Source organism: Danio rerio, chromosome 24, assembly GCF_049306965.1.
Source record: "Danio rerio strain Tuebingen ecotype United States chromosome 24, GRCz12tu, whole genome shotgun sequence".
Classification (NCBI taxonomy): domain Eukaryota; kingdom Metazoa; phylum Chordata; class Actinopteri; order Cypriniformes; family Danionidae; genus Danio; species Danio rerio.
In genome coordinates this window covers 29,483,715-29,497,325 of record NC_133199.1, presented here as the reverse complement: position 1 = coordinate 29,497,325, position 13,611 = coordinate 29,483,715, and the positions used below count along the sequence as shown (strand labels likewise).

The window sequence follows — 13,611 nt, the reverse complement described above, 5'->3', positions numbered from 1 at the left end:
TTGTTTTTTCTCACTGACATGCTCTGTATTATTAAGGCAAAACACTGCAGTTGGAGGGTTAAAAATAACTAATAGTAATCATTATGCTTCCACAGTAGATTTTTTATTTTTTTTTATTTTGTAGCATTATTTTTTAGTTTAAAAACATTGTATATTATATTTAATATATGTAAATTTTCAGACATATTTGGAACATATGGTATTACTTTATATTCCAGAAAATATTCAGAAGAAAAAAAAACATTTTCCAATACATTTCTGATTTGTGAACCAGCATCACAAAACCTTGCAATAATCTTTTCATATGTTGCATGGGTATATTTGTGGTAATTCCCAAAAAATACATTGTATGGGTATATATATTTGAAGTCAGATATATTAACCTCCCTGTTTATTTTTTCCCCAATTTCCCTTATTTTACCTTTGCCATGATAACAGTAAATTATATTAACCGGCTATTTTTCAAGATACTTCTATACAGCTCAAAGTGACATTTAAAGGCTTAACTAGATAAATTAGGTGAGCTAAGCAGGATAGGGTAATTAGGCAAATTAATGTTTGATGATGGTTTGTTCTGTAGACTATCAAAAAATATAGCTTAAAACGGCTAATAATTTTGACCTTAAAATGGCTTTTAAAAAATGTCTAACCGAAATAAAACAAATAAGACTTTCTCCAGAGGAAAAAATATTATCAGACAGACTTTGAAAATGTCCTTGCTCTGTTAAACAACATTTGTGGAAAAAAAATAAAAATTATATATATATATATATATATATATATATATATATATATATATATATATATATATATATATATATATATATATATATATTCATTCATTCATTTTCTTGTCAGCTTAGTTCCTATTTTAATCCGGGGTCGCCACAGCGGAGTGAACCACCAACTAATCAAGCAAGTTTTTACGCAGCAGATGCCCTTCCAGCCGCCACCCATCTCTGGGAAATATCCACACACACACACACACACAAACTCATACACTATGGACAATTTAGCCTACTCAACTCACCTGTACCGCATGTCTTTGGACTGTGGGGGAAACCGGAGCACCCAGAGGAAACCCACACGAACAACGAACGCCAACTGAGCTGAGATTGGAACCAGCGGCCCAGCGACCTTCTTGCTGTGAGGCGACAGCACTACCTACTGCGCCACTGCTTCGCCTCATATATATATATATATATATATATATATATATATATATATATATATATATATATATATATATATATATATATATATATATATATATATATATAATTTAGTGCTTCTTCTTCGGTGTGAGACCCACTTTATTTTGTATATATCGGCAGTGAAGATTGCTGATTTTCTAAAGTAATCAAATCTTAAACGTGGCGATTTTGTAATAGCTCGAGTTCACCGGAAACATTTGGGCTGGCTGGCTGACTGAAAATAAAATATACCACATTGCATTAAAAAAAATTACCCTGATGTCTTTTGTGGTCTATAGTCCATTTGGAGAAAATGTTATTTAATAATAATATCAAACTGAAATCCAAAGACAAATTGACAAACTACTAGAAAAAAAAATGTTTTCTTTAAATTAGACTGAAAAAAGTGCATTATTAAAAATCGACCAGTGAAGATGCAGTGTTTAGCCCGCAGTTTCTCTCCTTAACCACATAGTTAGCAATACATGGGCTATTCATTCTGTCCATCCATCAGTTAGCTCTGCTGTCCAAATAGACACATTTTTCTTCACAAACCTCACAGGAAGCCGCCCAGTTTGCTGCGGGATTACCACTCTGTTTATCTCCACCGTATTACTTTTCATCTTCTCCTCATCTCGCAGTCTATCGCCTCATGGCTCATTGCCATCTCACCATCTTCATTCCCCATCTCGCTTCCTGTCAGCCCTCTTTCCCACTGTCCTGTCCAACTTTCTCTTCTAATATTCCCCTTTTTCATCATTTCATACGGATCTGCAGCAGCAGCAGTCTATATATATAATCCCAGTGGCTTTTAATGAGTCTCCCTCTTATCTGAGTCTTTTATATGGCTGTGTCTGTATCTCTCTCTCTGGAGGAGTTGAGGGCATCTGTTAGTCATCCAGTGCTGTACTACATACTGAAGAGAAAAGAGAAGCTCGGCCTATTGATCGTGACTCTCAATCGCATGTTCCCCAGCAACTAGAGAGAAAGATCGTGTCGTGCAATGACTGACTTTCTCTGTGTTGTTTAACAAGTTACAAAGGATCTCAAAGGGCTTTAAACTTGATTGATTTACTTAGGTTGAGTCGTTGTTATTGTAAGTCGTCACATTGCTAATCAGACGGTCCATGCTGTAAATGCGAGTTCTTTCGAATTATTGGTGGCCTGTAACAAAAGTAGGTTAGCCAGATTACATGTTAAATATGTGGATTGTTAGGAATGGGCAAAATAGGTTTGAGATGTAAACTGGGATGCAATAACTTGAGATATATATATAGTATATATTAGATATTTATATAAACTATCTAAAAACAGGAAAAATGTAAAATTCACAATACATGTGCACACACACACAGAAACACACACACACACACACATATATATATATAACCCACCAGAGCTGACATCTACCCACATTTGGCGGGTTGGCGGGTGTTAATGAAAAGCCCTGTGTGTGTGTGTGTGTGTGTGTGTGTGTGTGTGTGTGTGTGTGTGTGTGTGTATGTGTGTATATGCTCATATTATAAAACTAATTTTGGACATATATATATATATATATATATATATATATATATATATATATATATATATATATATATATATATATATATATATATATATATATATATATATATCCAAAATGAGTTTATAATATGAGTCAAATATGACAGATCTCATTGGGTCCAACTTAAATTTAATCTACAGAAGTGATTTAATACAGTTAGAAAATGTATTAAATGCTAGTAGAGTGCAAACTTTCAAATAGCTCCTAAAAGTAAATGAGAAATACAGATTTTTTTTTTTTTTTTTTGCAAAAATTTCCAACTGTTCTAACTAAAATATTTTTAAAAATAAGTGAAAGTACTAAACAAAATTTAAATTAGTATTATTGAAATTGTGCTGACATAGGTGACAAATCTTAAAGGTTGTGATCAATCTGATTGACTTGGATTACAATATAATCAGTTAATAATAGTTAATTGGTTCTAAGTAGCAATTGATTTGCAGATCTGGTCATTTCTCAATAGTATTCGATGCAATATGTTTAGAAAAACTGCATAACCCTAATAGTGACTGCAACAGCATGGCCACAAACTAAGTCACTTATTTCATTCTGTTTCTTTAAATTGATTTACTTCGACAATAAAGTTTACATTCAAAAATGTGCCATACTTTATTCCTGCATATTTAGCATGTGCTGGGCAATGCAGTGAGTGACTGCTGCCCTCTTGTGGTAGTTCAAAATAGTAATTACACACCCACGTACTGTACATATCCGTGAAGGCTTGCTCATTAAAAACACATATACTGTAAAATATGCGAACAACAAGAAGCACTAACTATTGTTTATGGCCCACATGTTTTACCTGCATAAACAATTAAAAAACTGGAGTGCCTGATTCCTGACTAACACAAGAGCACCAGCATATACAGCGCACACGCAGACAGAATGGGCAAAAAAAAACAATATGGCATCCGCTTAACATGGTGTCTGTCAAAGTGATTGATTGCCAAACCTGAGTAGCCTTAAGGGAGTTTTTTGTGCTCTTAAGAGCCAGCTGTGTTTAATAAATTGAACATGTCACTTTATACAATGCTGAAATCTGTCTTCTACTCATAATGTCCCTTTTTAACTGTCTACCATTACTAAACTACAGTTACTCGCTTCCTTTGTTTAACATACAATGTGAGATTGTATATTTTTGACTTACTGGATGTGTTATTGCAGTTGTTTAGGATATATGGTTGTAAGTTGGTTACCTCATTACTGATATTCCCTCACTCGCTTACATTCCTTTGGCTTAGTGTCTGCATTATCAGCGGTCGACTCACTACAGCAGAATGAACCAACTGTTTACTGATGTTTGAAATTAAATTGCTAAATTGGTCATTAATTGGCCAGTAGCTAAAAACAAAAACTAGCTAATGACCAATTTAGGCCGTCTAAGACAAGCTAATGTCCATTTAGAACTACTTCATTTCCATTTTAGTCCAGCTAATGGCCATCTTATACTAGCTAATTTCCTCTTGACCAGAAATTATCTTCATAAATGAGTTTTATATAGTAAGTTAATAGCTGTCAATTAGCAGCTTATGAGCATGTTGTCAAGCTAATGACTAGCTTACTGTAGGTCATATTAGACCAGAAACTGCCAAGCTTTTGAACAGCATTAGCCATCCAAGAGCTGCTTACGACCTGCCTAAACCAGCTAATTACCATGTTGACCAGAAATTATCTTCATAAGTGAGTTTTATATAATAAGATAATCACTGTCTAACATCAGTTTATTAGCATGTTGTCAAGCTAATGACCCAGCTAGCAAAATTCATGTGGCTCAAATCCGGCCCACACTAGACACTTACATCCGGCCCACATACCACATGGAATGATGGCACTTTGGCAGTCTGCTTCTGTTTGCCAGATCTGGGCCACAATTAAGCCATAGAAATATCATATTTTAGCCAGAATTCAATCAAATGAACCAGAATTGACACTATTCTGGGCCACAGTTTGCTTTTATTCTGGCCCAAATCTGGCCTACACCTTACACTTGCTGGGTATGGCAAAGTACAAAAATCCCGGCATGCATTGCAGTATGAATACATTCTATCGCTTATTGATGCTCCAGTTTTCATTATTTGCTTTTGATTCTGCTCCCTGCTAAAAAAAATCCAGCTTAAACCAGCCTAGGCTGGTTGGCTGGTTTTAGCTGGTTGACCAGCCTGGTTTTAGAGGGGTTTTGGCCATTTCCAGGCTGGTTTCCAGCCATTTCCAGCCTGGTTTTAGCTGGTCTGGCTGGAAAATGACCAGCTAAATCCAGCTAAAACCAGCTTGACTAGTCTGGTTGAAGCTGGACATAGCTGGTTTTGGCTGGGCTCCCATCCTGGCTAGGCTAGTCAAGCTGGTTTTAGCTGGTCATCTCCCAGCCTGACCAGCTTTTTTTTTTTTTTGCTTGTTTGTTTGTTTTTTTACTTGGCTTGTTTGCTGTAATGAAAACTTTTCAAGTAAAGTTCTTAAAGGGCTCAGGGCTTCAGGGCTATGAGTCCAACTAAATCAAACACTTTTCTCCATGATGGTGACTTTAGTCTATGTGGTCCGCATTTGCCATAACTTCTCTTAGCCTCTTTTGGCTCACAACCACATTAGCCAGAGCTAACTGTACACAAAATTTTCCAAAAGTGGCCCTCATTTGTTTTAGGATAACTGGGAAACATTTGCTATGTCTTCTCTGGGCCACTATAGGCTCAAAATCCACATTAGCAATAGCTTACTGTACCGAATATTTGCCAAAAGTGGAACACATATGTCTTAAGTTAACTGGGCCACATTAGCACTTACACGTGTGAGCTACTTTAGCTTTAGACCCAGATTACCCTTAAATGACTATGCCACATTTTTTCCAACTGTGGCCCACATTTGTTCTCCATCATTTAGACCAAATTGATAATTTTCCACATGTGCCACATTAGGCTCACATTTTGCCATAAGTGCCAAATCTTTGCCTCAAATGGCCTATTAATTGTATTTGAATTTTTGAATCTTTGTACAGATAGGCCACTTCAGGCTCACATTCATTTTGTCTGGGTCGAAGGAATACCACCAGTGCCGCATAACTGCCTTAAGTGCCCCACATTCGTATGCTAGCTGGGTACTAGCCTACTGTAGGTCATCTTAGACCAGAAAACTGCCAAGCTTTTGAACAGCATTTTCCATCCAGGAGCTGCTTACAACCTGCCTAAAACAGCTATTAAGTATACTGAATGCTGCCTTTGAGCAGCTAGTGGTGATATTAGGCTAGTTAGTGGCCATTTTAGATCAGCCAGTGGCTAAACTACACCCTAAAATCCTACTGAATCTGTATTTTAAGCAGTAAAGTGATAAACACATTGTTTTTGTATCTGCACGTGTAGACAGATGGAGAGCAAAAAAGAGATGTTTTGTTGGCACAAAGATTACCCGCACCCGTTTCTTCAATTGATACCAGCTAAAAACCGAGACAGCAAGAGGAGAATATCTTCCCGTATTTACATACATCTGAGCCTGATTAAGTATTTATCTATGCCAGCCAGACGAAAGACACTTTTTATCCAAGTCTTTTGTCATTTCTCTCATTTTACCTTCTAGATTCCAGACTAGCAAATGAAATAAATGAGCTGAGTATCATCAGCATACAAATGTCAGCCTACGCACCTGACTGAACATTAAAATGCAGAGTGTAAATGTTGCAATCTGTCTGTTTCTTTTCCATTCCCACTCAAAAATATGCTTTGCTGGTGGAGGCAGTCCTTTTTAACTCTGGCTTTCTGTGGCACCCCCCACAGGCGGGGAGCAGGACTACCAGGGGCAGACAGATTCGTTGGGGGACTTGTACAGAGCGCTGGAGCGTGCCCGACTGACACCTATTGGTGAGCACCGCCTTTCCACTCGTCTGGAGTACAAACATCTTTTCATCCGGCGTTGCAACGATCCACAGCTAAATGACAAACTGCATCACCTTCGCATCCTGCAGAGCACGCTAAAGGTATCCGAACTCTGCTGCCGCATGGGTCCCACTGCACCCTGTGTGCCTGTTTGTTTCATCTGTCCAGTCTGTCCGTCTGTCCTCTCCATCTGTCTGATGTCTGTGGGGTTCTGGGGACAGCAGTATTTATTGGTCTTTTTTAGTAGTCTATTTTGATATGGTTTCTTTCGCCAAACTGCTATCCCAGAATCCCATCCATGTTAGACGGAGTTCTCTGTCTGGTGTGGGAGGAGGGTATGGCCAAACTCTGCTCTGAATTCTGCTTCTCCGCGTGGGTTTAGGCTCTACCTGGTGCCAAGGGGTCTTCTTGTGGTGGGTCTGTGCAATTTCTGTGACCCCCTCTCCAAACTCCTTAACCCCACCTGCTGTGCTGTGTTCTTTATGTTGAGGCACAGCTTCCTGTTGGATTGTGGGTATAATAAACAGCTGGTTAGCAGCACCAAAAACAAGGTTCCAACATTAAGTGAAGATAGACCATTCATAATGCACTAATGACAATCTTACACAAGTCACACACCAGTTTAAACCTGCTATTGACCATCTTTGAGCAGACTAGGCCATCTTTGAATGGCTTATGACTATCTCATGACAATACTAACCTGATAACTAGCTGCTGACCATCACTGCCAAGCTGATTACTACTTTAGAACAGCTAATCTTAGACAATCTTAGACATGCTAATTAACAAGATTACTCCTTGTTTGACCGGTTTAGACTAGTTGATGGCCAGATAATGACCAGTTGATAACCATACTAGCCAGCTTAAATTTTAGACTAGGTAATACCAATCTTTCAAAAACATTTTTAGCCATCTTAGATCTGCTAATCTTCCTCTAGACAAGCTAATAAACAGGTTAGATGAATTAGAAGCCATCCTTACAGTGTCAACCAGCTTGAACCAGCTAAAATCTTACATGAACCAATTGGTATGGCCAAACTCTGCTCTGAACCCTGCTACTTGGTGTGGGTTAATCTGGTTTTGTGACATTGGGTCTTCCTGAGCTTGGGTTAGTTGGTTTGTGCCTTGGCTGTGACCTTCCCCAACCTTTCCCAGCTGCTGCGTTGTGCTTATTATTTCGAGGGCAAAGCCTCCTGTTGCATTGTGGATATTATAAAAATCCCTTATCACTCAGACTTGAATGAAAGAAGGTTAATTGGGGGCACAAAGCCCCACAGTGCCAGAGGACTCCAGTCAAGTCTGAGCATGCTATGTGTGTTTGCGTGTGTGTACTGCTCTGCTCATCTAGGTTCAGTCCACATCGCTTCACGTCTGCGCTAACAGCCTGTGGCGTGCTTTGACTATCACATCCTAACCACTGTTTGAAGAAGACTGTATCTGTAATGCCCACCCTCCACTGCTCTCTTTCTTCACCCCCATAGGACAGGGAGGGCGAAGTAGCACTGATTGACAAGCTGCTGGCCAATCCTAAGCTCACGTCCTCAGAGTTCCAGGAATGGAAGAAAGTTTACATGGAGGCGTTTTCAGAAGAGCCACAGCGGGACCGTCAGCCCAGCCCTGCCTCTGAGCCCAGCCCTGCCGCTACGCCTGAGCCTGCCCCCCGCACGCCCTCCCTCTCGCACACACACTCCTACATCGAGACTCACGTCTGACGTACACAAACTCTTACTTCAGAGTTCAGACCCAAAAATACCACCACAATACCAACTTTCAAACAATGGACATACTGTAGGCTTCAACAGACCTTACGGTGGAATTTCAAGCTAAAGTAAGAAGAAGCAAATTGGTGTTTATGGACCTTAAATATGTTACACGCCATATTTAATTGAATATTTTAATTATGAGGCTGTGAGGGATATATTTACAAGATGATAATGCAATGATGCATGTCTTAGTAATTGAAAAATCAATTAATTTGTTGCATTATTCATTAATTACTATGAAATTACCCAGAGGCCATCTCAGACTGCATGTCAAATCAAGACTGTCATTTTTGACTTTCTTTGTCATTCTTCATATTTAAGTGTATCGCTTTATGCAATGCAAGTTAAATTTTTTTCAGAAGCTCTTCCTTAATAATGAAATATAATGTTTATGTCAGAATATTGGGAGGATATGTTTGGCGTTTTAGTAGTTTTTTTTAGTTGCTGTATTTTGCAGGTATCACTTTTGCACAGCTTAACACTTTTTTAATGAGATTTAAAATTTGCATAGCACTAACTAAAAATTAAATTGTAATAATTCTAGATGCCTAGAAAAGGGCAATTAAAGAAAACAGGTTTGAAAGTGGCGTTATTGTTTTCGTGGAAAACTGAAAACAAAACTTGTAAAAGCAGTGATATTATATTCATAGATTATCATTCAGTCTATATATTTCAATACTGGACGACTAGAACAGTGACAGACTACGGGAATGCAGCCATGTAGTTTCCCTTATAACGTGACGTCACCATCTACTGACCTGGCATCCAATACGCAGTTTAATAGTAATATTTAATAATTTAGTGTTGTGCTCTTGACTCATGAATGACTATAACTAAAATTTGCTCTGGATACGGGCCGGATCAACAATTACGTGAACCTCAATATAAGGAGAAAGCCCATTCAAATTAATGGGATTTTGGGAAATGTTTTCGGCTTCAGTTGTTCTAATTAATGCAGCCTAAGGGGTCGATCACACCTGACATGTTTTCCCGTTCTGAAAACGCGAGGCACACCGCTATGCCTTTTTTATTAACAAGAAACATGCTAACATGCTAATTAACAAGATTACTCCTTATTTGACCGGTTTAGACTAGTTGATGGCCAGATAATGACCAATTGATAACCATACTAGCCAGCTTAAATTTTAGACTAGGTAATAACAATCTTTCAAAAACATTTTTAGCCATCTTAGATCTGCTAATCATCCTCTAGACAAGCTAATAACCAGGTTAGATGAATTAGAAGCCATCCTTACAGTGTCACCCAGCTTGAACCAGCTAAAATCTTACATGAACCAATTGGTATGGCCAAACTCTGCTCTGAACCCTGCTTCTTGGTGTGGGTTAATCTGGTTTTGTGACGTTGGGTCTTCCTGAGCTTGGGTTAGTTGGTTTGTGCCTTGGCTGTGATTTTGGGAAATGTTTTCGGCTTCAGTTGTTCTAATTAATGCAGCCTAAGGGGTCGATCACACCTGACACGTTTTCCCGTTCTGAAAACGCGTGGCTCACCGCTATGCCTTTTTTATTAACAAGAAAAAGAGAAGTGTGGTTCGCTTTTTATGTCGCTAGGTAATGACTAAATCAGCTGTGTATTGTGCGTATTTTAATAATTAACAATAATATTCAATGAATAATCAAAATTCGATTTTTTTTCGGTTTGTGAAGTCATACATCCCTGGATAACTCAAAACAGCAACTACTAGTCTCTGCTCTATCTTCAAAAGTCTCCATAGTCATCATGACAACACAAACACTGCTGTTACCTCAACGGAAACCCGCCTCTGCTTTGATTTGATTGGAGAATGAAAAGGATATGACTGACGTAATGCGTTTTTTTTGCTCAGAGTTTAGTTTTTTTTTAACTGCGAGCGCACAATGCCAAAGACAGCACAAGACTTGCATAGTCTTGAATGGGAAAAGTGTAACGGTCAACTTGAGGAATGAAGCCCTGCCTACTAGTAGAGGTACCAATCATTGATCGCTATAGACTGACTTTTTCTGAACTAGATGTTTTTTTACGACAGTTTGTTGGTCAACAAACACAATGGAATCTCACGGACATAAGAAATATATCCACATAAAGCTTGAAATGTGTGTTTTTATTCTTTGTCCTATGCATGGTGCATAAGCACCCCGAAACATGCTCACGGCCATTTAAAAAAGGCACCTTAACGCAAAAAGCTTGCTCAGTGTGATTGGCCCCTAACATTTCTTTAGAGTTTAAGTATTGGTGTTTTATGCGTATGCTAATGCAAAGAAAAGTGTTTTTAGTCTAGATTTAACCTGAGAGAATGTGTGAAAACTGTAATAGTGATCATTCCATAGTGTTATCATCTGTCGACAAAACTTTTCCATTTTTACAGCACTGTTGTCATGAAACGCACCCTGTACTTTATCCCTCACAGCCTCGGTTTTATTCAACTCAAATGTGACTCACCATCTACCCTGATTAAGATCCATAAACACAAATTCACTCCTCGCTTTGTCCTTACACTCTCGCACTCTGACAGCAATCACAGACTCAAGTCTACATGTGCTTTTGAAATACTTGAAAACCCTTGTTTACGCAGGCACACACAGCCGCACAAACAAAGCTTTCTGAATGGCTCGACTCTCAATCCACTGGCATCAGAATATGTCATTTCTGCACACCGGGTTGCCATGGTTACCAGTCCTCCAAGCGACACAGACGAGGAGAGACAATGCCATCACACCCAGAACAAACCAGGTGCACCTCTACACAGGAAGCTGAGGTACAACCACTTCAGTTTGGAGATTGACGCTACAGAATGAACTATTAGAGGAAATGCACATCTGAGGAGATGTTCGAACACTGAACACACAGACTGTCATTCCTGTGTTTGGCTGTTTTTTGAAGCAGATCTCTTTGTGGACACTCGAACGGCCATCTGCAATGTTTATATGCCACTTTAGCATACTCTATACTCTGCTGTATCATACTATATATTTATGATCTGCTGTTATACATCGGCTGGCCCCGACTTATAGCATTTGTACATTTGTGTGGAAGGTGTGTGCGTGTTTGTGTGCATTAATATGGAATGTTAATGTGGTTACCTCATATCACAATCTCTGTGGAGTGTTTGGATATATCAAGAAAAGGAATATTTCTGGTTCTGTTCTGGTTCCATCTTGGTGTCAGTTATCATAGTCAGTTATTTGACTCGGCTTGTAGTAATAGTGCTAAAATGGAAGTCTCTGGGGCAAGGCAATGGAAGCAGAAATGTGAAGCTTGTGTGTTTGCTAAGATGCTAATGCTAACTTCCTATACATGTTGTCTAAATTAACCTGGTTGGGAAAAGACCTTAAATTATACTCATTTCTGATTCATTTTTGAGTAACCAGAGTTTTCTGGTAAATGTGGCTTTAATTTTCAAAATAATTCACATGGTCATTAATTACAAGATTTGATATACGGACTAGGCATGGTGGCGCAGTGGGTAGCATTCTCGCCTCAAGCAAGAAGGTCGCTGGTTCAAGCCTTGGCTGGGTCAGTTGGCATTTCTGTGTGGAGTTTGCATGTTCTCCCTGTGTTGGCGTGGATTTCCTCTGGGTGCTCCGGTTTCCCCCACAGTCCAAAGACATGCGGTACAGGTGAATTGGGTAGGCTAAATTGTCTGTAGTGTATGTGTGTGAATGAGTGTGTATGGATGATTCCCAGAGATGGGTTGCTGCTGGAAGGGCATCCGCTGCGTGAAACATGTGCTGGATAAGTGGTCGGATCATTATTTATTAAGGCTAGCAGCCTGCAGCTAGCTCTCTGCAACTCTCACATGGTCTGAGCCCACTGAAGCTAAGGTCAGTAGCTGGATAAGAAACCACATGGGAGAGCTAGGTTGCTGTGAAAGTGGTAATAGTGAGGGCAGCAGGGGGCGATCAACCTGCAGTCTGTGTGATTCCTAACGCCCCAGAATATTGAAGGGGACTTTCAGATGAGACATTATACCGAGGTCCTGACTCTCTGTGGTCGTTAAAAATCCGAAGATGTCCTTTGAAAAGAGTAGGGGTTTAACTCCAGCATCCCTGCCAAATTTGCCCACTGGCCTCTGTCCATCATGGCCTCCTAACCATCCCCATATCATAATTGGCTTCATGACTCTGTCTCCTCTCCACCAATCAGCTGGTCTTGCGCAATATGGCTGCCGCCGCATCATCCAGGTAGATGCTGCACACTGGTGGTGGTTGAGGATATTCCCCCTTATGTGTAAAGCGCTGTCCAGAAAAGCGCTATATAAATTAAAATAATTATTTACAAATAAACCCAATCAAAAACAATTAATTAAATTTAAAAACTTTTATGTTTATTTAAAATTTGAAAGAACATTTTAATGAAGAAAACATTTTTTTCTTATCTTAGTCTCCAGTCTTGTGGAGTTGAGTATTTTAATCAATACTTAGTAACACTATTTTATTTATATGATATAATTTAGTTTTTCAGCATCCATTGCCTTGTCCCAATAGACATGAGTCAAAATGACAGTGGTAATTGTCAGAATAATGAAAAATATTGCAGTTAGCATTCACTTTGTATTAAACCCTGAATATTTCTGTGCCTGCACCGTGAACGATTCTCGACAGAGCGTTACGCCTTGCCAAACTGGGTCTCTGATAACGGATGAGCATTTAGTGAACTGTGTGGGCTTTGATTGGTAGAAAATTGCACAGGCTTCATTATCCAGAAGCAGTATTATCTCTGTAATTTAAGTCGGATTGTGGAAGTTTTATACATTTTCCTGATATTATGAGGTGAAACCAAGAAAACAAAAGCTTATAATCAAAACCAGATTTACACGTGATGCTCTTAGCAAAGAAAATTGAGTTTGTTTAATCAAAGTGTGCTGTCAATTTTTTAAGCTCAAAGGAACACTCCACCTTTTTGAAAGTAGGCTTTACAACCCCCCTAGAATGGTTCGTTTTGACCATTTCCATTCAGCCAGTTTCTGTGTTTGGTGGTAGCACTTTTAGCTTAGCTTAGCATAAATCATTGAAGATTAAGAAGATTAACGACTAAGAAAAAAGTTTTGATGACCTTCCTATTTAAGCTTGACTATTCTATAGTTACATCATGTATAGGGCAGATGGAGGATGAAAACGTGCTATTTTGTAGGTTGATATGGCTAGGAACTATACTCTCAATCGGGCGTAATAATCAAGGAACTTTGCTGCCATATAATAGCTGCAGCAGGCACAATGATATTACGCAGCACCTGAAA

General features: G+C 38.9%; 1 protein-coding gene across 49 annotated transcripts in view; it reads left to right on the top strand.

Annotated features, from left to right (window-relative positions):
* The window catches only part of cnksr2a (connector enhancer of kinase suppressor of Ras 2a), a 218,235-nt gene that overhangs the window by 171,024 nt on the left and 33,600 nt on the right, over positions 1 to 13,611 (top strand). For 23 of the 49 annotated variants that reach the window (XM_073940768.1, XM_068217219.2, XM_009297467.5 and 20 more), the window contains 2 exons: positions 6,516 to 6,715; positions 8,096 to 12,933. The exons of 3 other annotated variants lie outside the window; for them this stretch is intronic. In XM_073940768.1, coding sequence (XP_073796869.1) covers positions 6,516 to 6,715; positions 8,096 to 8,326 — 431 coding nt within the window. In that variant the 3' untranslated portion in view covers positions 8,327 to 12,933. Of the gene's footprint in view, positions 1 to 6,515; positions 6,716 to 8,095; positions 12,934 to 13,611 lie in introns of those variants that run through there. 23 more of the 49 variants (XM_073940788.1, XM_073940787.1, XM_073940782.1 and 20 more) reach the window with 4 other exon arrangements.